At 44.3% G+C, this 24,041-nt stretch overlaps 1 protein-coding gene across 1 annotated transcript in view; it reads left to right on the top strand.

The window, feature by feature from the left end:
* The window catches only part of LOC124018912 (kalirin-like), a 77,715-nt gene extending 56,073 nt beyond the window's left edge, over nt 1–21,642 (top strand). The window contains 13 exon segments of the mRNA XM_046334241.1: nt 12,681–13,006; nt 13,883–14,061; nt 14,333–14,399; nt 14,926–15,029; nt 15,144–15,213; nt 15,472–15,558; nt 15,824–15,916; nt 16,119–16,169; nt 16,448–16,525; nt 16,861–17,046; nt 17,360–17,531; nt 18,590–18,762; nt 19,137–21,642. Coding sequence (XP_046190197.1) covers nt 12,681–13,006; nt 13,883–14,061; nt 14,333–14,399; nt 14,926–15,029; nt 15,144–15,213; nt 15,472–15,558; nt 15,824–15,916; nt 16,119–16,169; nt 16,448–16,525; nt 16,861–17,046; nt 17,360–17,531; nt 18,590–18,762; nt 19,137–19,319 — 1,769 coding nt within the window. The 3' untranslated portion in view covers nt 19,320–21,642.
* Nucleotides 21,643–24,041: the final 2,399 nt, after the last annotated feature.

The following is a 24,041-nucleotide window of genomic DNA, read 5'->3' as shown; positions in this document are numbered from 1 at the left end:
TTTTAGAACAGTAATCTCCGTAAGAAATATGCTAACATGATTGCTACTGCTAGACATATAGCTAGCTAAGATGGTTGCCTAGCCTAAAACATCTTAAGAAGATTTGTAAGAAGATATTTAAGAAGTTTGTAAGAAAATCATTAAGATATTGTTGAGGAATTGCAAATCTTATGAACTTTTTTTTTCTTAAGAGGCTTCTTAAGTTTTTGCATAAGGAGTGTTTTGTGACTCCAGACAAAGAGAGAGGGAAGGCAGGCAACAAGAGAATTGAAGAAAAGAGCAGAAACAGAAAGGAACTTTAGATGATGGTAATTCAGTCTGACGGGCGTTCACCCAAACAAACAGTCTTCAATCTTTAATATTTTACCTCTGCATTATAAATACAGTTTAGTGTAGTCCCTGAAACTCACTTATGGGACTCCCTCTGTGTGTGTGTGTGTGTGTGTGTGTGTGTGTGTGTGTGTGTGTGTGTGTGTGTGTGTGTGTGTGTGTGTGTGTGTGTGTGTGTGTGTGTGTGTGTGTGTGTGTGTGTGTGTGTGTGTGTGTGTGTGTGTGTGTGTGTGTGTGTGTGTGTGAAGAAACTTACAAGCTGGGTAACTATCGTACCAGTTTTAATCTCCAGTTTGTTGTGGCAGGTCAGAATAAAGGATTCCTGCCTGACCTGAGAACAGGCACACAGACACATACATACAGTACACACACACACACACACACACACACACACACACACACACACACAAGGGTAAAGGTAAAGCCACAGGTGGCGTTCAGAGGTTTATACATTGACCTGACTGTCAAACATTGACGCTAAAGTTAAAACCCAACACACACATCCTGTGTGTGTGTGTGTGTGTGTGTGTGTGTGTGTGTGTGTGTGTGTGTGTGTGTGTGTGTGTGTGTGTGTGTGTGTGTGTGTGTGTGTGTGTGTGTGTGTGTGTGTGTGTGTGTGTGTGTGTGTGTGTGTGTGTGTGTGTGTGTGTGTGTGTGTGTGTACATGTGTACGGCATGGGAAACAATACTAGTAGAAGCACAGCAGGTGAAAACTGCAGTGTCCTACTTTAGAGTGTAACACACATTAACAACATGATCACACAGACACACATTCACACACAATTTCTCTCGATCATTTCACTTAATTCACTAGTTATCTAACTTAATCCCGCCTCTTTCCTTAGAACTGTTCAGCTCTAACTCCGCCTTTTTAAACAGTTTAGATCTCAGAGTTGAGTTGAGTTTCATTCTGGAGTTAGGAGAGGAACCTCTATCTCTCCTCTCTGTCTGTCTCTCTGTCTGGGTAATGTGGTAGGGGGAGGCATGCGCAGGGGGAGAGGCTGTTGCTCTTGCTCCAGGGTTTGGAGTTGGATCCTGGGAGAGATTGATGAGACAGGTGGGTGACTCTGTGTGTGTGTGTGTGTGTGTGTGTGTGTGTGTGTGTGTGTGTGTGTGTGTGTGTGTGTGTGTGTGTGTGTGTGTGTGTGTGTGTGTGTGTGTGTGTGTGTGTGTGTGTGTGTGTGTGTGTGTGTGTGTGTGTGTGTGTGTGTGTGTGTGTGTGTGTGTGTGTGTGTGGTAGTATAGCTGACTTTGCTTGGATTTGATCCTGTGTTGTTGTAGTTTTTAGATAGAGGGAGAGAGAGATAGAGAGGAAGAGAGAGAGCGAGAGGGAGAGAGAGAGAGAGAGGAAGAGAGAGAGAGCGAGAGAGAGAGAGAGAGAGGTAGAGATAGAAAGACACACAGAGAGGGAGGGAGAGAGGTAGAGAGAGGTAGAGATAGAAAGACACAGAGAGGGAGGGAGAGAGGTAGAGAGAGGTAGAGATAGAAAGACACAGAGAGGTAGAGAAAGAGGTAGAGATAGAAAGACAGAGAGGTAGAGAAAGAGGTAGAGATAGAAAGACAGAGAGGTAGAGAAAGAGGTAGAGATAGAAAGACAGAGAGGTAGAGAAAGAGGTAGAGATAGAAAGACACAGAGAGGTAGAGAAAGAGGTAGAGATAGAAAGACAGATAGGTTGAGAAAGAGGTAGAGAGAGGGATTGTAGGAGCAACATGGACACATAAGCTGATGTTTTGCCAGGCTAGGAGAATGTATTAATAATAATGATCTCCTAAAATATCCCATTTACAACACACATACACACACAGATTTGGTGGCCATACCTGAAATTCCTTCACTCCATCTCTCTGCCTCTGTCTGTGTCCATGTCTGTTTGACTACAAGACTAGTTATTCAAGTTATACTAGTTAGTCCAGTTTTGCTCACTCAATTCTGCTGAAATTGTTCCAGATACGTTCACCCACCCACCCGGAAACACACACACACTTATCCTTGGGCTTTGTGTGTTTGTTGTTTCTGTGTGTGCGGTTGGGTCAGTCATACAGAAACCAAGAGTTCCTGTGGTCTGGGGTTTGTTGTCTCAGAGGAAGTTTACCTGAGAAAGGGAACTGCCATCCCCCAAAGCCTGCACTTTCCTCCCTCTCTCCTTTCCTCCTCCCTCCTTCTCTCTCACTCTCTCTCCCACCTTTTCTCCCTCTCTCCTTTCCTCCTCCCTCCTTCTCTCTCACTCTCTCTCCCACCTTTTCTCCCTCTCTCCTTTCCTCCTCCCTCCTTCTCTCTCACTCTCTGTCCCACCTTTTCTCCCTCTTGAAGTTTTTGACAACCCAGCATGCTGTACTTCCCTCACTACCGCTCTCTCTCTCCCTCCACCCTCCCTTCTTCCCACCCTTTCTCTTCCCCCCTACAGTCCTATCGAACAACAACACACTTACAATACTTTGATAGATATTCCTTTCAAAACCTATATCTTTAGGAGGGGGTTGGGGGTATACTACATTCCAAAATCATGGGCATTAATATGGAGTTGGTCCCCAGTTTGCTGCCATACCAGCCTCCACTCTTCTGGGAAGGCTTTCCACTAGATGTTAGAACATTGCTGTGGGGACTTGCTTCCATTCAGCCACAAGAGCATTAGTGAGGTTGGGCACTGATGTTGGGCGATTAGGCCTGGCTTGCAGTCGGTGTTCCAATTCTTCCCAAAGGTGTTCGATGGGGTTGAGGTCAGGGCTCTGTACAGGCCAGTCAAATTCTTCCACATGGATCTCGGAAAAAAAACATTTCGCTTTGTGCATGGGGGCATTGTCATGCTGAAACAGGAAAGCGCCGTCCCCAAACTGTTGCCACAAAGTTGGAAGCAAAGAGTCGTCTAGAATGTCATTATATGCTGTAGCGTTATTTCCCTTCACTGGAACTAAGGCGCCTAACCCAAACCATTCCTCCTCCACCAAACTTTACAGTTGGCAATGTGCATTCGGGCAGGTGGCGTTCTCCTGGCATCCGCCAAACCCAGATTCGTCTTTCAGACTGCCAGATGGTGAAGCGTGATTCATCACTCTAGAGAACACGTTTCCACTGCTCCAGAGCCCAATGGCAGTGAGCTTTACACCACTCCAGACGACGCTTTGCGCAGGGTGATCTTAGGCTTGTGTGCGGCTGCTCAGCCATGAAAACCCATTTCCTAAAGCCACCGACGAACAGTTCTTGTGCTGACGTTGCTTCCAGAGGCAGATTGGAACTCGGTAGTGAGTGTTGTGACCGAGGACAGACGATTTATACGCGCTACGTGCTTCACCACTTGGCAGTCCCGTTCTGTGAGTTGGTGTGGCCTAGCACTTCGCTGCTGAGCCATTGTTGCTGCTAGACATTTCCACTTCACAATAACTTGTTGGATAGGTGGCATCCTATGACTGTGCCACGTTGACAGTCATTGAGCTCTTCATTAAGGCCATTCTACTGCCGATGTTTGTCTATGTAGATTGCATGGCTGTGTGTTCAATTTTATACACCCGTCAGCAACCGGTGTGGCTGAAACAGCCAAATCCACTCATTTAAACTAAAGTTTGTATAGACAGTGTTTTCAGAAAGTATTCAGACGCCTTCACTTTTTCCACATTTTGTTACGTTACAGCCTTGTTCTAAAATGAATTACATCGTTTTTCCACCCCCATCAATCTACACACAATACCCCATAATGACAAAGCAAAAACAGGTTTGTAGATTTTGTTTTATTTATAATATATATTTTTTGGAAATATCAAATTAAGACCTAGTACTGTTCTACTCAGTACTTTGTTGAAGCACCTTTGGCAGTGTGTACAGCCTTGAGTCTTCTTGGGTATGACGCTACAAGCTTGGCACACCTGTATTTGGGGAGTTTGTCCCATTCTTCTCTGCAGATCCTCTCAAGCTCTGTCAGGTTGGATGGGGAGTGTCCACAGCTATGTTCAGGTCTTTACAGAGATGTTCGATTGGGTTCAAGTTCAGGCTCTGGCTGGGCCACTCAATAACATTCAGAGACTTGGTCCCGAAGCCACTCCTGTGTTGTCTTGGCTGTGTACTTAGGGTCATTGTCCTGTTGGAAGGTGAACCTTCTCCCCAGTCTGAGGTCCTGAGCGCTTTGGAGCAAGAACCTCTCTAATACTTTGCTCTGTTCATCTTTCCCGATCCTGACTAGTCTCCTAGTCCCTGATGCTGAAAAACATCCCCACAGTATGACGTTGCCACCACATGCCAAGTGATGAGTGGTGCCTGGTTTCCTCCAGATGTGACACTTGGCATTCAGGCCAAATCTTGGTTTCATCAGACCAGCAAATCTGTTTCTCAAGGTCTGAGGGTCCTTTTGGTAAACTCCAAGTGGGTTGTCAGGTGCATTTTACTGACCATCTGACCACTCTACCATAAAGGCCTGATTGGTGGAGTGCTGCAGAGATGGTTGTTCTTCTGGAAGGTTCTCCTATCTCCACAGAGGAACTCTGGAACTCTGCCAGAGAGACCGTCGGGTTCTTGGTCACCTCCGTGACCGAGGCCCTTCTCCCCTGATCGCTCAGTTTGGCCGGGTGGCCAGCTCTAGGAAGCGTCTTGGCTGTTCTAAACTTTTTCCATTTAATAATGAAATTTAGATTTAAACCCGTCTGTCAAGATGGCCTGAGTTCTGTCGCTAAGATAATTCTGAAACCATAAACAGGCTGTATATCCCAGGCCTATTCTTGATAACTTCAGCAAAACAGAATGATAAACAGTTTCAAACACCTTTGATGGGTCAATAAAGAAGGAAGCACAGATCTTTTTATGACAATGACAAGATCATTAACAACTAGCGTGGCTGCTGTGGTAGTACTCTCCCCAGGCCTCAACCCCGATTGGTTTATATTAAGAATACAATTATGGGGCGATAATGGTCCAGATCCTTTGTATCCCCACCCTTATGGGGCGATAGTTGTCCAGATCCTTGGTATCCCCACCCTTATGGGGCGATAGTTGTCCAGATCCTTTGTATCCCCACCCTTATGGGGCGATAGTTGTCCAGATCCTTTGTATCCCCACCCTTATGGGGCGATAGTTGTCCAAATCCTTTGTATCCCCACCCTTATGGGGCGATAGTTGTCCAGATTCTTGGTATCCCCACCCTTATGGGGCGATAGTTGTCCAGATCCTTGGTATCCCCACCCTTTTTGGGCGATAGTTGTCCAGATCCTTTGTATCCCCACCCTTATGGGGCGATAGTTGTCCAGATCCTTTGTATCCCCACCCTTATGGGGCGATAGTTGTCCATATCCTTTGTATCCCCACCCTTATGGGGCGATAGTTGTCCAGATCCTTTGTATCCCCACCCTTATGGGGCGATAGTTGTCCAGATCCTTGGTATCCCCACCCTTATGGGGCCATAGTTGTCCAGATCCTTTGTATCCCCAACCTTATGGGGCGATAGTTGTCCAGATCCTTTGTATCCCCACCCTTATGGGGCGATAGTTGTCCAGATCCTTTGTATCCCCACCCTTATGGGGCGATAGTTGTCCAGATCCTTGGTATCCCCACCCTTATGGGGCGATAGTTGTCCAGATCCTTGGTATCCCCACCCTTATGGGGCGATAGTTGTGCAGATCCTTTGTATCCCCACCCTTATGGGGCGATAGTTGTCCAGATCCTTTGTATCCCCACCCTTATGCAGTGGCAGCACATATGCAGATCTACATGCTTTTGGAATACTTCCTGATAACAATGTTCATTCAAATGTGCGCTACCTAGGCAGCAATAAAGGAAGCTGCACACTTAAGCAGACCAGGCTCCAAATGATCAGCCCTTGTGGATTTTTTTATTGTCTAATGTTAGCGAATCATCCAGGACCTATTTATCAGTGAATTTCTGAAAAGAAAACTCCTGACCAGCATTTTCAGTATCATACAATAGTTTTTCACCATCAACATCCAAACGACTCTTTTCAAGAGATGGCTTTGAAATACATTCAAAGATATAGCCCGCTGATATACAATGGTGATTAAATACATTAATGATATCAATTTTGTCAGTAGCAGGGCCAGAATCTAAATTAATTTCATGGGGGAGAGAAGAGGTGTAAGGGAGTGTGTAACTGGTGGCAGGGAAGTCAGACGCAAAAGGGCAAAACTGGGTAATCAACGGAGCAGTTTTATTCATAAAACCACAGGAAACCAGAACAACAAACAAATGGGTACAAAACCCGTCGCGCACCAGAGAAAACGTGCACATGCACTTACAATAAACAATCCCACACAAAGACATGGAGAGAACAGAGGGTTAAATATACAACAAGTAATTGAGGGAATTAAAACCAGGTGTGAGGAAAAACAAGACTGTCACGTTCGGACCTTAGTTCCTTTGTTTTGTCTTTGTTTTAGTATGGTCAGGGCGTGAGTTGGGGTGGGCAGTCTATGTCCCTTTTTCTATAATTTGGGATTCTGTGTTTGGCCTGGTATGGTTCTCAATCAGAGGCAGCTGTTTATCGTTGTCCCTGATTGAGAACCATACTTAGGTAGCCTGGTTTCACTTTTGAGTTGTGGGTGATTGTTTCCTGTGTCTGTGTTCCACATGGAACTGTTTCCTGTGTCTGTGTTCCACACGGAACTGTTTCGGTTTCTTATTTCACTTTGTTATTTTTGTATTTTGTCATGTTCAGTTTATTCTATTCAATATGGACATTTACCACGCTGCGCATTGGTCCTCCTCTTCTCCTTCATACGACAACCGTTACAAAGACAAAACACATGGAAAATGAAAAATGAAACGTGGATCGATGATGGCTAGAAGACTGGCGATGCCGAGCACCGCCCGAACAAGGAGAGGACCCGACTTCGGCGGATGTGGTGACAAGAGGAGACACAACCCTTTAGTGATTTAACAGCTTTCCAAAATGTAGCTGGGTTCCCTGTACATTCAGATAGTGTATCAACATAATAATCTGATTTAGCTTTTTAACTAGTTTTACACACAGATTTCTCAATCGCCTGAAAGACTGCCAGTCTGGGCCCGAGTCTGTGAATATAGCTTTGGCTCAGGCAGCACCTCTCTTGTGTATGACTTTAGATAGCTCTGGACTGAACCAACCTATTTTTAATTCTCAGTTTTTTAAAGGGGGCATGTTTATGTACAATACAATTGAAACATTTGAGAAGTGGTTCAGAGCCAACTCTGGGTCAGGTATAGATGCAACATGTTCATTGAAATGTTTAAAATCCCTCTTGTTGATAAAACGAGGTTTGGATCGAGGCATCGGTATATCCCTGACACATACAATGGGACAGTGGTCACTAATATCCAAAGCAAACACTCCACTCCCAGCATATTTCTCTGGAGTATTTGTAAATATGAGGTTAATCAAAGTCAATTTCGTAGGGTCCTTTAAGTTTGGACGTGAAGGCTTTGTAATCATCTGGGTCAAATTTAGATTAGTACAAAAATATTTTAAATAGTCAGCATCCTGCGTTCCCCATGCAAGATTAAAATCTCCGGAAATTAACACCTCTGGGATAGTAAAATGGCAAATAAATCAGTGAGTTAATTTAGTACACATTTCTTGGCGGAGGGTGGACGATAGATTCCTATAACTGTTATTTTTGAGTTTGAACCCAACTGAAGACTTAAAGCCAACAATTCAAATGGTTTAGGATGGGAGGTAGCCTTCAACAGAGACACAGAAATAATATTCTTTGTGTAAATAGCAACATCACCGCCTTTGTCTTTCCTATCAGCGTTAAACACAATGTAACCATCCATAGCAACCTCAGAGTCCAGGGTTTTATCAGTTAAAACCTCTTAGGGATCCCTTAAAGCGCCAATCCCGTTTGCGGGATAGATTTGACAACATCTGGTGTTATTGCAGAGCGCCAAAACTACAGAAATATAAATATTCAACATTCACGAAAATATAAGTGTATTACATCAAAATAAAGCTTAACTTCTTGTTAACTTCTTGCGTCGAGCCAACCCGGATCCGGGATCATGACTACAGCCTCAAGTCCATTACCATAACGCAACGTTAACTATTCATGAAAATCGCAAATGAAATGAAATCAATATGCTAGCTCTCATGCTTAGCCTTTTGTTAACAACACTGTCATCTCAGATTTTCAAAAATATGCTTCTCTACCATAGCAAAACTAGCATTTAGCATCTAGCGTTAGCATTTAGCATTAGCATTTAGCGTTAGCATCACCAGGCAACATTTTCACAAAAACCAGCAAAAACATTCAATAAATCATTTACCTTTGAAGAACTTCAGATGTTTTCAATGAGGAGACTCTCAGTTAGATAGCAAATGTTCAGTTTTTCCTGAAAGATTTTTTGTGCAGGAGAAATCGGTCCGTTTGGTGCGTCACGTTTGGCTACCAAAAAAAAACGAAAATTCAGTTATCCAAACGCCGAACTTTTTTCCAAATTAACTCCATAATATCGACTGAAACATGGCAAACGTTGTTTAGAACCAATCCTCAAGGTGTTTTTCACATATCTCTTCAATGATGTATCATTCCTGGAAGTGTGCTTCTCCCTCTGTTATCGCATGGTAAAATGATTGCCACTGGGAATTACGCACCAACTTAGACAAAGGACACCGGACGGACCCCTGGCAAATGTAGTCTCTTATGGCCAATCTTCCAATGATATGCCTACAAATACGTCACAATGCTGCAGACATCTTGGACGAACGGCAGAGAGCATAAGCTCGTTCACAGCACATTCACAGCCATATAGTAGTAAAACAGAGCTTCAGAAATTCAGCTAATTTCCTGTTTGAGGTTTTATCTTGGTTTCGCCTGTAGCATCATTTCTGGGGCACTCACAGATAATATCTTTGCAGTTTTGAAAACGTCAGAGTGTTTTCTTTCCAAAGCTGCCAATTATATGCATAGTCGAGCATCTTTTCGTGACAAAATATTGAGCTTAAAACGGGAGCTTTTTTATCCAATAATGACATAGCGCCCCCATAGATTGAAGAGGTTAATCCAGCTGCTGTGTCAGATTTCTAAAAGGCTTTACGGCGAAAGCACACCATTTGATTATCTGAGGACAGTGCCCTGCATACAAAAACACGAAAATCATTTTTCAACCAGGCAGGTGCGACACAAGTCAGAAATAACGATATAATAAATGCCTTACCTTTGACGATCTTCATCTTTTTGCAATCCCAAATGTCTCAGTGACACAATGAATGGTCATTTTGTTTGATAAATTCCTTCTTTATATCCCCAAAATGTCAATTTATTTGGCGGGTTTGATTCAAAAATACACCAGTTCCATCTCGCCCAACATGACTACATAGTATCTAATAAGTTACCTGTTAACTTGGTCCAAACATTTCAAACAGCGTTTCTAATCCAACCTCAGGTACCCTAAAATGTAAATAATCAATCAAATTTAAGACGGGATTAACAGTTTCCAATAACGAAGAAAAACAACACAGAGCGCGCTCTTGTTTACACGCACCAAAATACTAGAGACTTTCTGAGTGACACATGGAATGAATTAGCACTACTTCTTAATTTCTCAAAAGAAAAACATTTAACATTTCTAAAGACTGTTGTCATCTAGTGGAAGCCATAGGAACTGCAATCTGGGCCCTAATAAATCAGGTTTCCCATAGAAAAGCATTGGAAAACACAATGACTTCAAAAAAATTTCCCCCTGGATGGATTATGCTCGGGGTTTTGCCTGTCAAATCAGTTCTGTTATACTGGGCCAGAGTAACAGGCAGTTTACTTCGGGCACGCTTTTCATCCGGACGTGAAAATACTGCCCCCTATCCCGAAGAAGTTTTAACCAGGTTTCAGATAAAAAATGAAATATCAGGGTCTGCCTGAGAGGCCCAGATCATGACATTATCCATTTTAGGTAATAAACTATGAATGTTAAGCTGTAAAAATGTCAAACATTTTCTGCATTTAAAATCACAGAGTTTCAATAACAGTCAGATTACTTTGAGATTTCAGAACAACACTAGACTCAAAGATTGAATTATACCTATTAGGAAAATAAAACAAAGTAGGAATAGCAATGGCATTTCTCCGGTGAGCACCATTAGGCATGTCACCACTTTCAGATACATGTGGAAGTCTCACAGTGACCAAAAGAGATGGTGAAAACTGACTTACATACATGTAATGCTAATATTGTCTTCACATCAATTTAGTTCACCAAGAACCTTTCCAATGTTTGATGACAACAGCCAGGAGGGCATGACTTCTGATAAGTCCAATACCCTAGAGCCCACCCTAACCACAGTGAAGCAGAACCCGCCTTAGACCCTGGCGATGCCATCACAACGTTGGCCGATACGGAAGGAGCCTCCCACGCTCCATGAGAAGATGGTCCCGGGACAACAGGCTCCGGCGCAGTGAAGCTATTCGATGTCGGCAGCCCATTCAGGAATCGCGTCACTGCAGAGGGCTCAGAAAGTGGAGGACGCCGCTTTCGACTTCCGCAATGAACGGCGGCGTGTCTCCCTTCTTTGGGACCTTCAATGCTGCAGAAATGTTTTGGTACCCTTCCCCAGATCTGTGCCTCGACGCAATCCCGTCTCGGAGCTCTATAGACATTTCCTCGCTCTGACATGCACTGTCAACTGTGGGACCTTATATAGATAGGTGTGTACCCTTCCCCAGATCTGTGCCTCAACACAATCCCGTCTCGGAGCTCTATAGACATTTCCTTGCTCTGACATGCACTGTCAACTGTGGGACCTTATATAGATAGGTGTGTACCCTTCCCCAGATCTGTGCCTCGACACAATCCCGTCTCGGAGCTCTATAGACATTTCCTTGCTCTGACATGCACTGTCAACTGTGGGACCTTATATAGATAGGTGTGTACCCTTCCCCAGATCTGTGCCTCGACACAATCCCGTCTCGGAGCTCTATAGACATTTCCTTGCTCTGACATGCACTGTCAACTGTGGGACCTTATATAGATAGGTGTGTACCCTTCCCCAGATCTGTGCCTCGACACCATCCCGTCTCGGAGCTCTATAGACATTTCCTTGCTCTGACATGCACTGTCAACTGTGGGACCTTATATAGATAGGTGTGTACCCTTCCCCAGATCTGTGCCTCGACACAATCCCGTCTCTGAGCTCTATAGACATTTCCTTGCTCTGACATGCACTGTCAACTGTGGGACCTTATATAGATAGGTGTGTACCCTTCCCCAGATCTGTGCCTCGACACAATCCCGTCTCGGAGCTCTATAGACATTTCCTTGCTCTGACATGCACTGTCAACTGTGGGACCTTATATAGATAGGTGTGTGCTGACAAATGCTGTCCAATCAATTGAATTTCCCACTTTTGGACTACAATCAGGTTGTAGAAACATGATCAATGGAAACAGGATGCACATGAGCTCAATTTCAAATCTCATAGCAAAGGGTCTGAATACTTACTGTTTTTATATTTATATAATATTTCTGTTTATTTTTAATTTTTAATACATTTGCAAAAATGTACATTTGCAAAAAACCCTGTTTTTGCTTTGTCATTATGGGGTATTGTGTATAGATTGACAAGGGAAAAAATTATGTAATCCTTTTTAGAATAAGGCTGTAAAGTAAGAAAATGTGGAAAAAGTGAAGGGGTCTGAACACTTTCCGAATAGACTGTATAGTGTAGGTCTTCTCAATAATACACTGTATAGTGTAGGTCTTCTCAATAATACACTGTATAGTGTAGGTCTTCTCAATAATACACTGTATAGTGTAGGTCTTCTCAATAATACACTGCATAGTGTAGGTCTTCTCAATAATACACTGTATAGTGTAGGTCTTCTCAATAATACACTGTATAGTGTAGGTCTTCTCAATAATACACTGTATAGTGTAGGTCTTCTCAATAATACACTGTATAGTGTAGGTCTTCTCAATAATACACTGTATAGTGTAGGTCTTCTCAATAATACACTGTATAGTGTAGGTCTTCTCAATAATACACTGTATAGTGTAGGTCTTCTCAATAATACACTGCATAGTGTAGGTCTTCTCAATAATACACTGTATAGTGTAGGTCTTCTCAATAATACACTGTATAGTGTAGGTCTTCTCAAGAATACACTTTATAGTGTAGTTCTTCTCAAGAATACACTGTATAGTGTAGGTCTTCTCAAGAATTGGAGGCCTGTCATCTTATTGGACAACAATATTCTTTGGAAATGTGAACAAGATTCTGTATCTTCCTCTCTCCCTTCCCCTCACCTACCTCCTACCTTGCCTCTCTCTCCCTTCTCTGCCTCCCTCTTCCATCCCTCTCTCACTTCCTCTCTCCATCCCTCTCTCCCACCATCCCTACCTTCCTATCTCTCCCGCCGTCCGTTACTCCCTCCCTCTCTTTCTCCAGAGCCCAGCCCTGTAGGTTCAGAGGTCAGATCAGACTCTGTAGCGTCTCTCCAGTCCCAGACATCCCTGGGCTCCGGTCCTGGCGGTGTGCCCGTCAGTTCCCCCGGCGGCGTGTCTATTGGTTCTCCTGGTGTGAACGTGGGCTCCCCGGGGCCCAAGCGGAGTGGTTCTGGTACCGGGAACACATTGAAGCGCTGGCTGACCAGCCCAGTGAGGAGACTGAGCCAGGGCAAAGCCGACAGCCAGGGGAAAAAACCTCCACTACGCACCAGGAGACGAGACAACCGGCCCGAGCTAACCACGCCACTCACCGCTAACACACACTTGGTACGATACACACTGTAGCAAGTTTACGTAAACACACATGGTATGACACACGCACTTACACAATCTGATACACACACACACTTCACCGCAACCAGCAACATATACATATGATCATACAACCAGCAACATATACATATGATCATACAACCAGCAACATATACATATGATCATACAACCAGCAACATATACATATGATCATACAACCAGCAACATATGCATATGATCATACAACCAGCAACATATATATACATATGATCATACAACCAGCAACATATACATATGATCATACAACCAGCAACATATGCATATGATCATACAACCAGCAACATATACATATGATCATACAACCAGCAACATATACATATGATCATACAACCAGCAACATATACATATGATCATACAACCAGCAACATATACATATGATCATACAACCAGCAACATATACATATGATCATACAACCAGCAACATATGCATATGATCATACAACCAGCAACATATACATATGATCATACAACCAGCAACATATACATATGATCATACAACCAGCAACATATGCATATGATCATACAACCAGCAACATATACATATGATCATACAACCAGCAACATATACATATGATCATACAACCAGCAACATATACATATGATCATACAACCAGCAACATATGCATATGATCATACGGAAGCTTTTGATGTCTGACGGGATCACTTTCAACTGGTCTCTCTCTCTTTCTCTCTCTTTCTCTCTCTGTTTCTCTCTCTGTTTCTCTCTCTGTTTCTCTCTCTGTTTCTCTCTTTCTCTCTCTTTCTCTCTCTGTTTCTCTCTCTCTCTCTCTGTTCCTCTCTCTGTTTCTCTCTCTCTCTTTCTGTGGGCAGAAGGGGAAGAGCCGTGAAGACTCTGTCCAGAGTGGAGGAGAGGAGGAGCTGGAGGAGGATCCACACACGCCCCTCCCACCTCCCATGGAGATCATTAAAGATAGCAACAACCCCGAGGACTCAGAGGGCTCCAACCAGTCAGACACAGAGCAGAAGAACAAAGCCATGAGAGGTCGCATGTAAGAGACACACACACCTTCAAAACATGCGTCCCTGCCTAATTCCTCTCTACAGGCGATGTTGGCCATTTAACCATCTCTTCTGTGTGTGTGTGTGTGTGTGTGTGTGTGTGTGTGTGTGTGTGTGTGTGTGTGTGTGTGTGTGTGTGTGTGTGTGTGTGTGTGTGTGTGTGTGTGTGTGTGTGTGTGTGTGTGTGTGTGTGTGTGTGTGTGTGTGTGTGTGTGTGTGCGTGCGCGCGCGCGTGCGTGTGTGTGTGTGTGTGTATTTCAGGTTTGTGGTTAATGAAATGGTGCAGACTGAGAAGGATTATGTGAAAGACCTTGGTGTCATCGTGGAGGTAAGAACCTTTAAGACAGGAGGAAAAACTAGAGCTTTGCTCTGTTCTGATGAAAATAAACACATCTATTCTTCTATTATACCCTTCTCTCTATCTCTCTATCCCTATTTCTCTATCCCACTCTCTCTTTATCCCTCTCTCTCTCCATCCATCTTATCTCGCTATCTCTCTATCCCTATCTCTCTATCCCCCTCTCTCTCTATCCCTGTCTCTGTCCATCCCCCTTATCTCGCTATCTCTCCATCCCTCTCTCTCTATCCCCCTCTCTCTTTATCCCTCTCTCTCTCCACCCCCCTTCTGTATCTCTCTATTCTTCTATCCCTCTCTTTATCCCCCTCTCTCTCCATCGCCCTTCTCTATCCCTCTCTCTCTACCGCCTCTCTCTCTCCCCCTCTCCCTATCCCCCTCTTTCTCTCTCTCTCTCTCTCTCTCTCTCTCTCTCTCTCTCTCTCTCTCTCTCTCTCTCTCTCTCTCTCTCTCTCTCTCTCTCTCTCTCTCTCTCTCTCTCTCTCTATGCCTCTCTCAGGGGTTCATGTCGAGGTTGGAGGTGAAAGGGATTCCAGAGGACATGAGGGGGAAGGACCTGATAGTGTTTGGTAACATCCATCAGATTTACGACTGGCACCAGGAGTGAGTACACACACATGCAGTAAAGACACCAGGTTATTTTCTAATTATATTATTGATAGAAGCAGGAATAGGGAATAGAGGTTTCAAGAACAAAGGAAATGTCATTTCTCTCAGGTTCTTCCTGGTTGAGTTGGAGAAATGTTTGCAGGACCACGACCGACTGGCAGAGCTTTTCATTAAACATGTAAGTGGGAGTTTTTCCACCTGATAACAGGGTTATGGGTTGTGCCTTTTTAGGTGCAGTCATGTGTGTTTATGCATGTGGTCAAACGTGTGTGTGTGTGTGTGTGTGTGTGTGTGTGTGTGTGTGTGTGTGTGTGTGTGTGTGTGTGTGTGTGTGTGTGTGTGTGTGTGTGTGTGTGTGTGTGTGTGTGTGTGTGTGTGTGTGTGTGTGTGTGTGTGTGTGTGTGTGTGTGTGTGTGTGTGTGTGTGTGTGTCACAGGAGAGGAGGCTGCACATGTATGTGGTCTACTGTCAGAATAAGCCCAGGTCAGAGTTTGTCGTGGCGGAATATGAGACCTTCTTTGAGGTGAGAATCACAGCTTCTTCTAGTAGTGTTCTAACAAATAATGAACTAAATCTGTCCTTACGATGACAATTCATGGGTTTTCTCTGTCTCTCTGTGTGTGTATGTGTGTGTGTGTGTGTGTGTGTGTGTGTGTGTGTGTGTGTGTGTGTGTGTGTGTGTGTGTGTGTGTGTGTGTGTGTGTGTGTGTGTGTGTGTGTGTGTGTGTGTGTGTGTGTGTGTGTGTGTGTGCGTGCGTGCGTGCGTGCGTGTGTGTGTGTGTGTATAGGAGGTGCAGAGAGAGATCAGCTGTAGGATGTCCATCAGTGACTTTCTCATCAAACCCATCCAGAGAATCACCAAGTACCAGCTACTTCTCAAGGTAATGGATGCTGTGTGTGTGTGTTTGTGCGTGTGTGTGTGTTTCTGTGTGTGTGCGTGTGTGTATGTGTATCTGTGTGTGTGTGTATCTGTGTGTGTGTGTGTGTACGTGCGTGCGTGCGTGTGTGTGTGTGTGTGTGTGCGCGCGTGTGTGTGCGCGTGTGTGTGTCTTTCTCACAGTTTTTTTCTCTCTTCTATCTCAGGATTTTCTGAAGTACACTTCTAAAGCAGGGATGCACTGTGAGGAGATCGAGGTGAGGACGGTTACTGCAGCATAGTTACAGTAGAATGTCTCCTTCATACTTCTTCTAATGTAGTTGAACATGTGTGTGTGTGTGTGTGTGTGTGTGTGTGTGTGTGTGTGTGTGTGTGTGTGTGTGTGTGTGTGTGTGTGTGTGTGTGTGTGTGTGTGTGTGTGTGTGTGTGTGTGTGTGTGTGTGTGTGTGTGTGTGTGTGTGTGTGTGTGTGTGTGTGTGTGTGTGTGTGTGCGTGTGTGTGTGTGTGTGTGCGTGCGTGTGTGTGTGTCCCACAGAGAGCGGTGGATCTGATGTCTCTGGTACCCAAACGCTGTAATGACATGATGAACCTGGGACGCCTGCAGGGTTACGAGGTAGACTACCTGACCTTTGACCTATCAACTCTCACCAGGTTTACATGGATGCAGAGATGTCATAGGGATGACATTGACATGCATATGTGTCATCCCTTATTCAAAGATGCTACATATGCAGTCATAAAGGCTACATAAGAAATCATAGAGGCTACATAAGCAGTCATGGAGGCTACATAAGCAGTCATAGAGGCTACATAAGAAATCATAGAGGCTGCATAAGCAGTCATAAAGGCTACATAAGAAATCATAGAGGCACATAAGAAATCATAGAGGCCACATAAGCAGTCATAGAGGTGAGTTTAGCAGTAAAAGCGCTGTGTAAACCTCCTCAGGGGAAGCTGACGAGCCAGGGCAAGCTGCTGCAGCAGGAGACCTTCTGTGTGTGGGAGCAGGACGGAGGAGTTCTTTCCCGCAGTAAAGACAGACGCGTCTTCCTCTTCGAGCAAATCATCATCTTTAGTGAGCTGCTCCGTAAAGGGTCCTCCCCACCTGGCTATCAGTACAAGAAGAGCATCAAGGTGTGTGTGAAACATGTGTGAGACTGTGAGTGGAAGAAGAGTGTGTGTTTTGGAGTGTGTGTGTGTGTGTGTGTGTGTGTGTGTGTGTGTGTGTGTGTGTGTGTGTGTGTGTGTGTGTGTGTGTGTGTGTGTGTGTGTGTGTGTGTGTGTGTGTGTGTGTGTGCGCGTGCAGTTAGTTCTCTGTGTTTAACTGTGTGTTCTCTGTGTTTAACTGTGTGTGTGTGTGTGTGTGTGTGTGTGTGTGTGTGTGTGTGTGTGTGTGTGTGTGTGTGTGTGTGTGTGTGTGTGTGTGTGTGTGTGTGTGTGTGTGTAGGTGAGCTACCTGGCCATGCAGGAGTGTGTGGAGGGGGACCCCTGTAAGTTTGTTCTGTCATCTCGGGGGTCTGCAGAGCGTTTCACCCTGCAGGCAGCCAGCCCCTCTGTCAAACAGCTGTGGGTCTCACACATCACTGAGCTACTGGACACACAGAGCAACTTCCTGTCTGGTAAGAAACTGTAGGACCACTTTATGACTGCCTATGACCGATGTTAGAATGTCTTATGGAACTGCTATAAAGGCTTTATGAATGCATGCATAAGGGGGTTAAGTGTTACCCCACTCTACACCACAGCCCCTTTTCAGCAGATCTTTACCTGGTGATTACTGAGAAATGATGTGGTAAAGGAGTGTGTGTGTGTTTGCAGCTCTGCAGTCTCCTATAGAGTACCAGAGGAAGGAGGGTGTGTGTGTGTGTGTGTTTGCAGCTCTGCAGTCTCCTATAGAGTACCAGAGGAAGGAGGGTGTGTGTGTGTGTGTGTTTGCAGCTCTGCAGTCTCCTATAGAGTACCAGAGGAAGGAGGGTGTGTGTGTGTGTGTGTTTGCAGCTCTGCAGTCTCCTATAGAGTACCAGAGGAAGGAGGGTGTGTGTGTGTGTGTGTGTGTTTTGCAGCTCTGCAGTCTCCTATAGAGTACCAGAGGAAGGAGGGTGTGTGTGTGTGTGTTTGCAGCTCTGCAGTCTCCTATAGAGTACCAGAGGAAGGAGGGTGTGTGTGTGTGTGTGTTTGCAGCTCTGCAGTCTCCTATAGAGTACCAGAGGAAGGAGGGTGTGTGTGTGTGTGTGTTTGCAGCTCTGCAGTCTCCTATAGAGTACCAGAGGAAGGAGGGTGTGTGTGTGTGTGTGTGTGTTTGCAGCTCTGCAGTCTCCTATAGAGTACCAGAGGAAGGAGGGTGTGTGTGTGTGTGTGTGTGTTTGCAGCTCTGCAGTCTCCTATAGAGTACCAGAGGAAGGAGGGTGTGTGTGTGTGTTTGCAGCTCTGCAGTCTCCTATAGAGTACCAGAGGAAGGAGGGTGTGTGTGTGTGTGTGTTTGCAGCTCTGCAGTCTCCTATAGAGTACCAGAGGAAGGAGGGTGTGTGTGTGTGTGTGTTTGCAGCTCTGCAGTCTCCTATAGAGTACCAGAGGAAGGAGGGTGTGTGTGTGTGTGTGTGTGTGTGTGTGTTTGCAGCTCTGCAGTCTCCTATAGAGTACCAGAGGAAGGAGGGTGTGTGTGTGTGTGTGTTTGCAGCTCTGCAGTCTCCTATAGAGTACCAGAGGAAGGAGGGTGGGGGAACAAACCTCCTCACCCGACCCCCCTCGGGCTTCGGCCCCAAAGCATCGGGCCGACCTCCCTCTGTGCCCCCCACCCCTAACGGACACAACACACACACACAGGCAGACGGCGAGGCACAGGACAACGAGGTGAGATGAGATTGAATCAACTTGATTGTTTCCTCTGAGAGAACACTGTCTTATAAATAGTATCAATGAACTAATGCTGTACATATAATAACCTGTATGTTACGCACGGCTATCAACAACATGTAGATACTCACCTTGGTGACTCATTATGTCTGTGCAGTGTGTTTAACAAGTGTTTTATACCTCTCTCTCTCTCTGTGTGTGTGTGTGTGTGTGTGTGTGTGTGTGTGTGTGTGTGTGTGTGTGTGTGTGTGTGTGTGTGTGTGTGTGTGTGTGTGTGTGTGTGTGTGTGTGTGTGTGTGTGTGTGTGTGTGTGTGTGTGTGTGTGTGTGTGTGTGTGTGTGTGTGTGTGTGTGTGTGTGTGTGTGTGGAAGCTGGTGCTGGTGATCCAGGACTTCAGTGCGGTGCGTGAGGATGAGATCACGGTACTTCGCGGGGAACGGGTCCAGATTCTGGCATCCAACCAGCATGGCCAGTGTCTGGTCTACCGACCGGCCAACACGGAGTCTCCGCCTGCAGAGGGCTGGGTGCCGCGCAGCGTCCTGTTCAACCACTAACTAGTTAGAACCAGTCAGTAACAGTTTAGAACCAGATATAAACAGTTACATAACCAGTTACGGCCCAATTACACTTCACTGATGCCAGTAAGACCCAGTACCAATCACACACATCTGTCAACCTCTTAGTTACTGGTCCCAAATAGTTACACATAGTTTAAACTATTTACATCAGTTACATACAGTCAGCTGCCCCAGTTAAACCAATCACACACACGTAGCAAACATCCTCAACAACCGGTAGCAACCATGAACACTAGTAACCAACTACTGGAGTTCCTCACACTGGTGAAAAGAGGCCAGAGAGCTGCAGGTCCAGACAGAGGGATTTGAAGTGAATGGACACACAGTATGGCTATGGAACATCCCAACTGATGAGGTCACTAATGGCTGCAGCCTATGGAACATCCCAACTAATGAGGTCCAACTGATGGGGCCACTAAGGGCTGCTGCCAACTGATGAGGTCACTAATGGCTGCAGCCTATGGAACATCCCAACTAATGAGGTCCAACTGATGGGGCCACTAAGGGCCGCTGCCAACTGATGAGGTCACTAATGGCTGCTGCCTATGGAACATCCCAACTAATGAGGTCCAACTGATGGGGCCACTAAGGGCCGCTGCCAAATGATGATGACACTAAGGGCTGTTGCCTTTGGAACACCCAAACTGATGAGGCCACTAAGGGCCGCTGCCAACTGATGAGGTCACTAAGGGCTGCTGCCTTTGGAACATCCACACTGATGATGTCACTAAGGGCCGCTGCCTTTGGAACATCCCAACTGATGAGGTCACTAAGGGCTGTTGCCTTTGGAACATCCAAACTGATGAGGCCTCTAAGGGCTTCTGCCTCAGTCATTCCGGAACTCTGGGATTCTAGAATAAAACAAGACTGAGAACAGCTGTCAGAGACTCTCCCACCTCATTAAGGAACTAGACTCAAGTGGAGGGTCAAAGGTAAAATATATCTGCTGGAGACAAGCAAGAAATGACGTTGTAATAATGGTTGTTTTTACATATCGGTGAAAAAACATAGTGTCAGCACGTGATGTTTCTGCTTTCATGGCGTGGGGGTCAAAATAAATGGACTGAACCCTCACCCACCCACCCCAACCCATGACCCCGGTGAGGTGACATCATTTCCTGTTTGTTAATATGTGTAAAAGAAAGCGAAAGTCTCACCACATAAATAGAGCTCTGAGCGCATTATGAAGTATATATAGTTCTTATATGATTCATATATTCTGTTTTTCACCTGAATAGAAAACAGAGAGAAGAGAAGTATTGTCACATTAACGTCTGTATGTGTGGGTGCGTTTGTGTATGAGTGCTTGCATGTATGGTGTGTATGTATGAGTGCTTGCATGTATTGTGTGTGTGTGTGTGTGTGTGTGTGTGTGTGTGTGTGTGTGTGTGTGTGTGTGTGTGTGTGTGTGTGTGTGTGTGTGTGTGTGTGTGTGTGTGTGTGTGTGTGTGTGTGTGTGTGTGTGTGTGTGTGTGTGTGTGTGTGTGTGTGTGTGTGTGTGTGTGTGTGTGTGTGTGTTGGTTGTCCTTTGGGTTCTGTTTGTATTGAATAGAAACCCCTGTGTTCTCTGTGTTTTTTCACTGATCAATCCCTGTGTCCCTTTGATGTGGTTTCCTGTTCCTGTAGAGCTGCTGTTGGGCAGTGTGAAGGACTCAGAGTGTGCATCCTCATACTTTTAAATGTCACCCAGAGTTTGACCCGTAATATTATGCATTCTTTGTAAAATATGTAAATAGTATTTTACAGACATGTACATGATTTAACAGGACAACAGGGAGCTGGGGAACACGTCAGTCCAACTCCTTCATATTAAACAGAAGCCTTGCCGCCATATTGGATTTTCAGGTTTTAATTAACTGCTGAACTAGTTAACCCTTCAACTCTCCCCTGCTCAGGGTAAAAGTTGCCCTTCAGCACAGATCTAGGATCAGGTTACTCTCTCCCCAATCTGACCTTAACCGTGAGTAGAAACACTAAACTGACCCTAGGTCAGTGTTGTCTGAGGGTAACTTCTAACCCCGGTTTGTATCTGCAGTGGCAGCACTGCTGCCTATAGCTTCATACTACACAGGTTATACAGGCTCTGGGCAAAACTCAAAAGACATCATATTCCCCATGTAGTGCACTACTTTTGCCTGAAGGAGTGCACTATATGGGGAGTAGGGTGTGATTTGGGACCTAGCCCCTCTTAGCCATACAGGTTATTATACAGTGATGTGTACTTGCAAAATGGCTGCTATCTCACCTCTATGAGTTCTGTATGGTGGTTTGTAATAAAGACCATTTTTCATCTCTGAAATGGAACATGTGTATGTAGTCGTTACTAATACTGTAGTCTGTCTGTATCTGTCTGTCGTTATGAAGGGACCGATGCATCGTGTCAAACGTCACACAACGGGGTTCTTTGCCAGTGGAATGGGGATAGCTATTGGCACATTAACTCAGATGACCACAGTAGAGAGGGTGGAAAACATTTCAGAGTGTAAATACATTAGCTGGCTTCCAGACAGTCTCTTAAGTAGCTGAATGTCTTCACCATGTGACAAAATGACACATTTGTCCATAAATGACACATTTGCACATTTGGCCAAAAATGACCAATTTGTAAAAAAAATCACTTTATTTCAATGGAATACTGCACTGAATGTGATCACGTGGTTCTCCTTAGCTAGCTTGGCGGTCGTGAATATGCTACGCTAGAGTGATAAGGCCTTTCTATAGGAACCTTGTTGTGTCTCTTCATATACAGTGTAATGTACATGTACACTCTTTGACTGCAGGCTTCCCTCATAAACACACACAGGATTCTACATACTTCCTCTATTAACACACAGGATTCTACATACTTCCTCCATTAACACACAGGATTCTACATACTTCCTCCATTAACACATACAGGATTCTACATACTTCCTCCATTAACACATACAGGATTCTACATACTTCCTCCATTAACACATACAGGATTCTACATACTTCCTCCATTAACACATACAGGATTCTACATACTTCCTCCATTAACACATACAGGATTCTACATACTTCCTCCATTAACACATACAGGATTCTACATACTTCCTCTATTAACACACAGGATTCTACATACTTCCTCCATTAACACATACAGGATTCTACATACTTCCTCCATTAACACATACAGGATTCTACATACTTCCTCCATTAACACATACAGGATTCTACATACTTCCTCCATTAACACATAAAGGATTCTACATACTTCCTCCATTAACACATACAGGATTCTACATACTTCCTCCATTAACACATACAGGATTCTACATACTTCCTCCATTAACACATACAGGATTCTACATACTTCCTCCATTAACACATACAGGATTCTACATACTTCCTCCATTAACACATACAGGATTCTACATACTTCCTCCATTAACACATACAGGATTCTACATACTTCCTCCATTAACACATACAGGATTCTACATACTTCCTCCATTAACACATACAGGATTCTACATACTTCCTCCATTAACACATACAGGATTCTACATACTTCCTCCATTAACACATACAGGATTCTACATACTTCCTCCATTAACACATACAGGATTCTACATACTTCCTCCATTAACACATACAGGATTCTACATACTTCCTCCATTAACACATACAGGATTCTACATACTTCCTCCATTAACACATACAGGATTCTACATACTTCCTCCATTAACACATACAGGATTCTACATACTTCCTCCATTAACACACACAGGATTCTACATACTTCCTCCATTAACACATACAGGATTCTACATACTTCCTCCATTAACACATACAGGATTCTACATACTTCCTCCATTAACACACAGGATTCTACATACTTCCTCCATTAACACATACAGGATTCTACATACTTCCTCCATTAACACATACATGATTCTACATACTTCCTCCATTAACACACAGGATTCTACATACTTCCTCCATTAACACATACAGGATTCTACATACTTCCTCCATTAACACATACAGGATTCTACATACTTCCTCCATTAACACATACAGGATTCTACATACTTCCTCCATTAACACATACAGGATTCTACATACTTCCTCCATTAACACACAGGATTCTACATACTTCCTCCATTAACACATACAGGATTCTACATACTTCCTCCATTAACACATACATGATTCTACATACTTCCTCCATTAACACACAGGATTCTACATACTTCCTCCATTAACACATACAGGATTCTACATAATTCCTCCATTAACACATACAGGATTCTACATACTTCCTCTATTAACACACACAGGATTCTACATACTTCCTCCATTAACACACAGGATTCTACATACTTCCTCCATTAACACACAGGATTCTACATACTTCCTCCATTAACACATACAGGATTCTACATACTTCCTCCATTAACACATACAGGATTCTACATACTTCCTCTATTAACACATAACTACATACTTCCTCCATTAACACATACAGGATTCTACATACTTCCTCCATTAACACATACAGGATTCTACATACTTCCTCCATTAACACATACAGGATTCTACATACTTCCTCTATTAACACATACAGGATTCTACATACTTCCTCTATTAACACATACAGGATTCTACATACTTCCTCCATTAACACATACAGGATTCTACATACTTCCTCAATTAACACATACAGGATTC

This window comes from Oncorhynchus gorbuscha, unplaced genomic scaffold (genome assembly GCF_021184085.1).
Source record: "Oncorhynchus gorbuscha isolate QuinsamMale2020 ecotype Even-year unplaced genomic scaffold, OgorEven_v1.0 Un_scaffold_590, whole genome shotgun sequence".
Lineage (NCBI taxonomy): Eukaryota > Metazoa > Chordata > Actinopteri > Salmoniformes > Salmonidae > Oncorhynchus > Oncorhynchus gorbuscha.
Note: the sequence above shows the minus strand (reverse complement) of the source record. Positions and strands in the feature narration are given on the sequence as shown.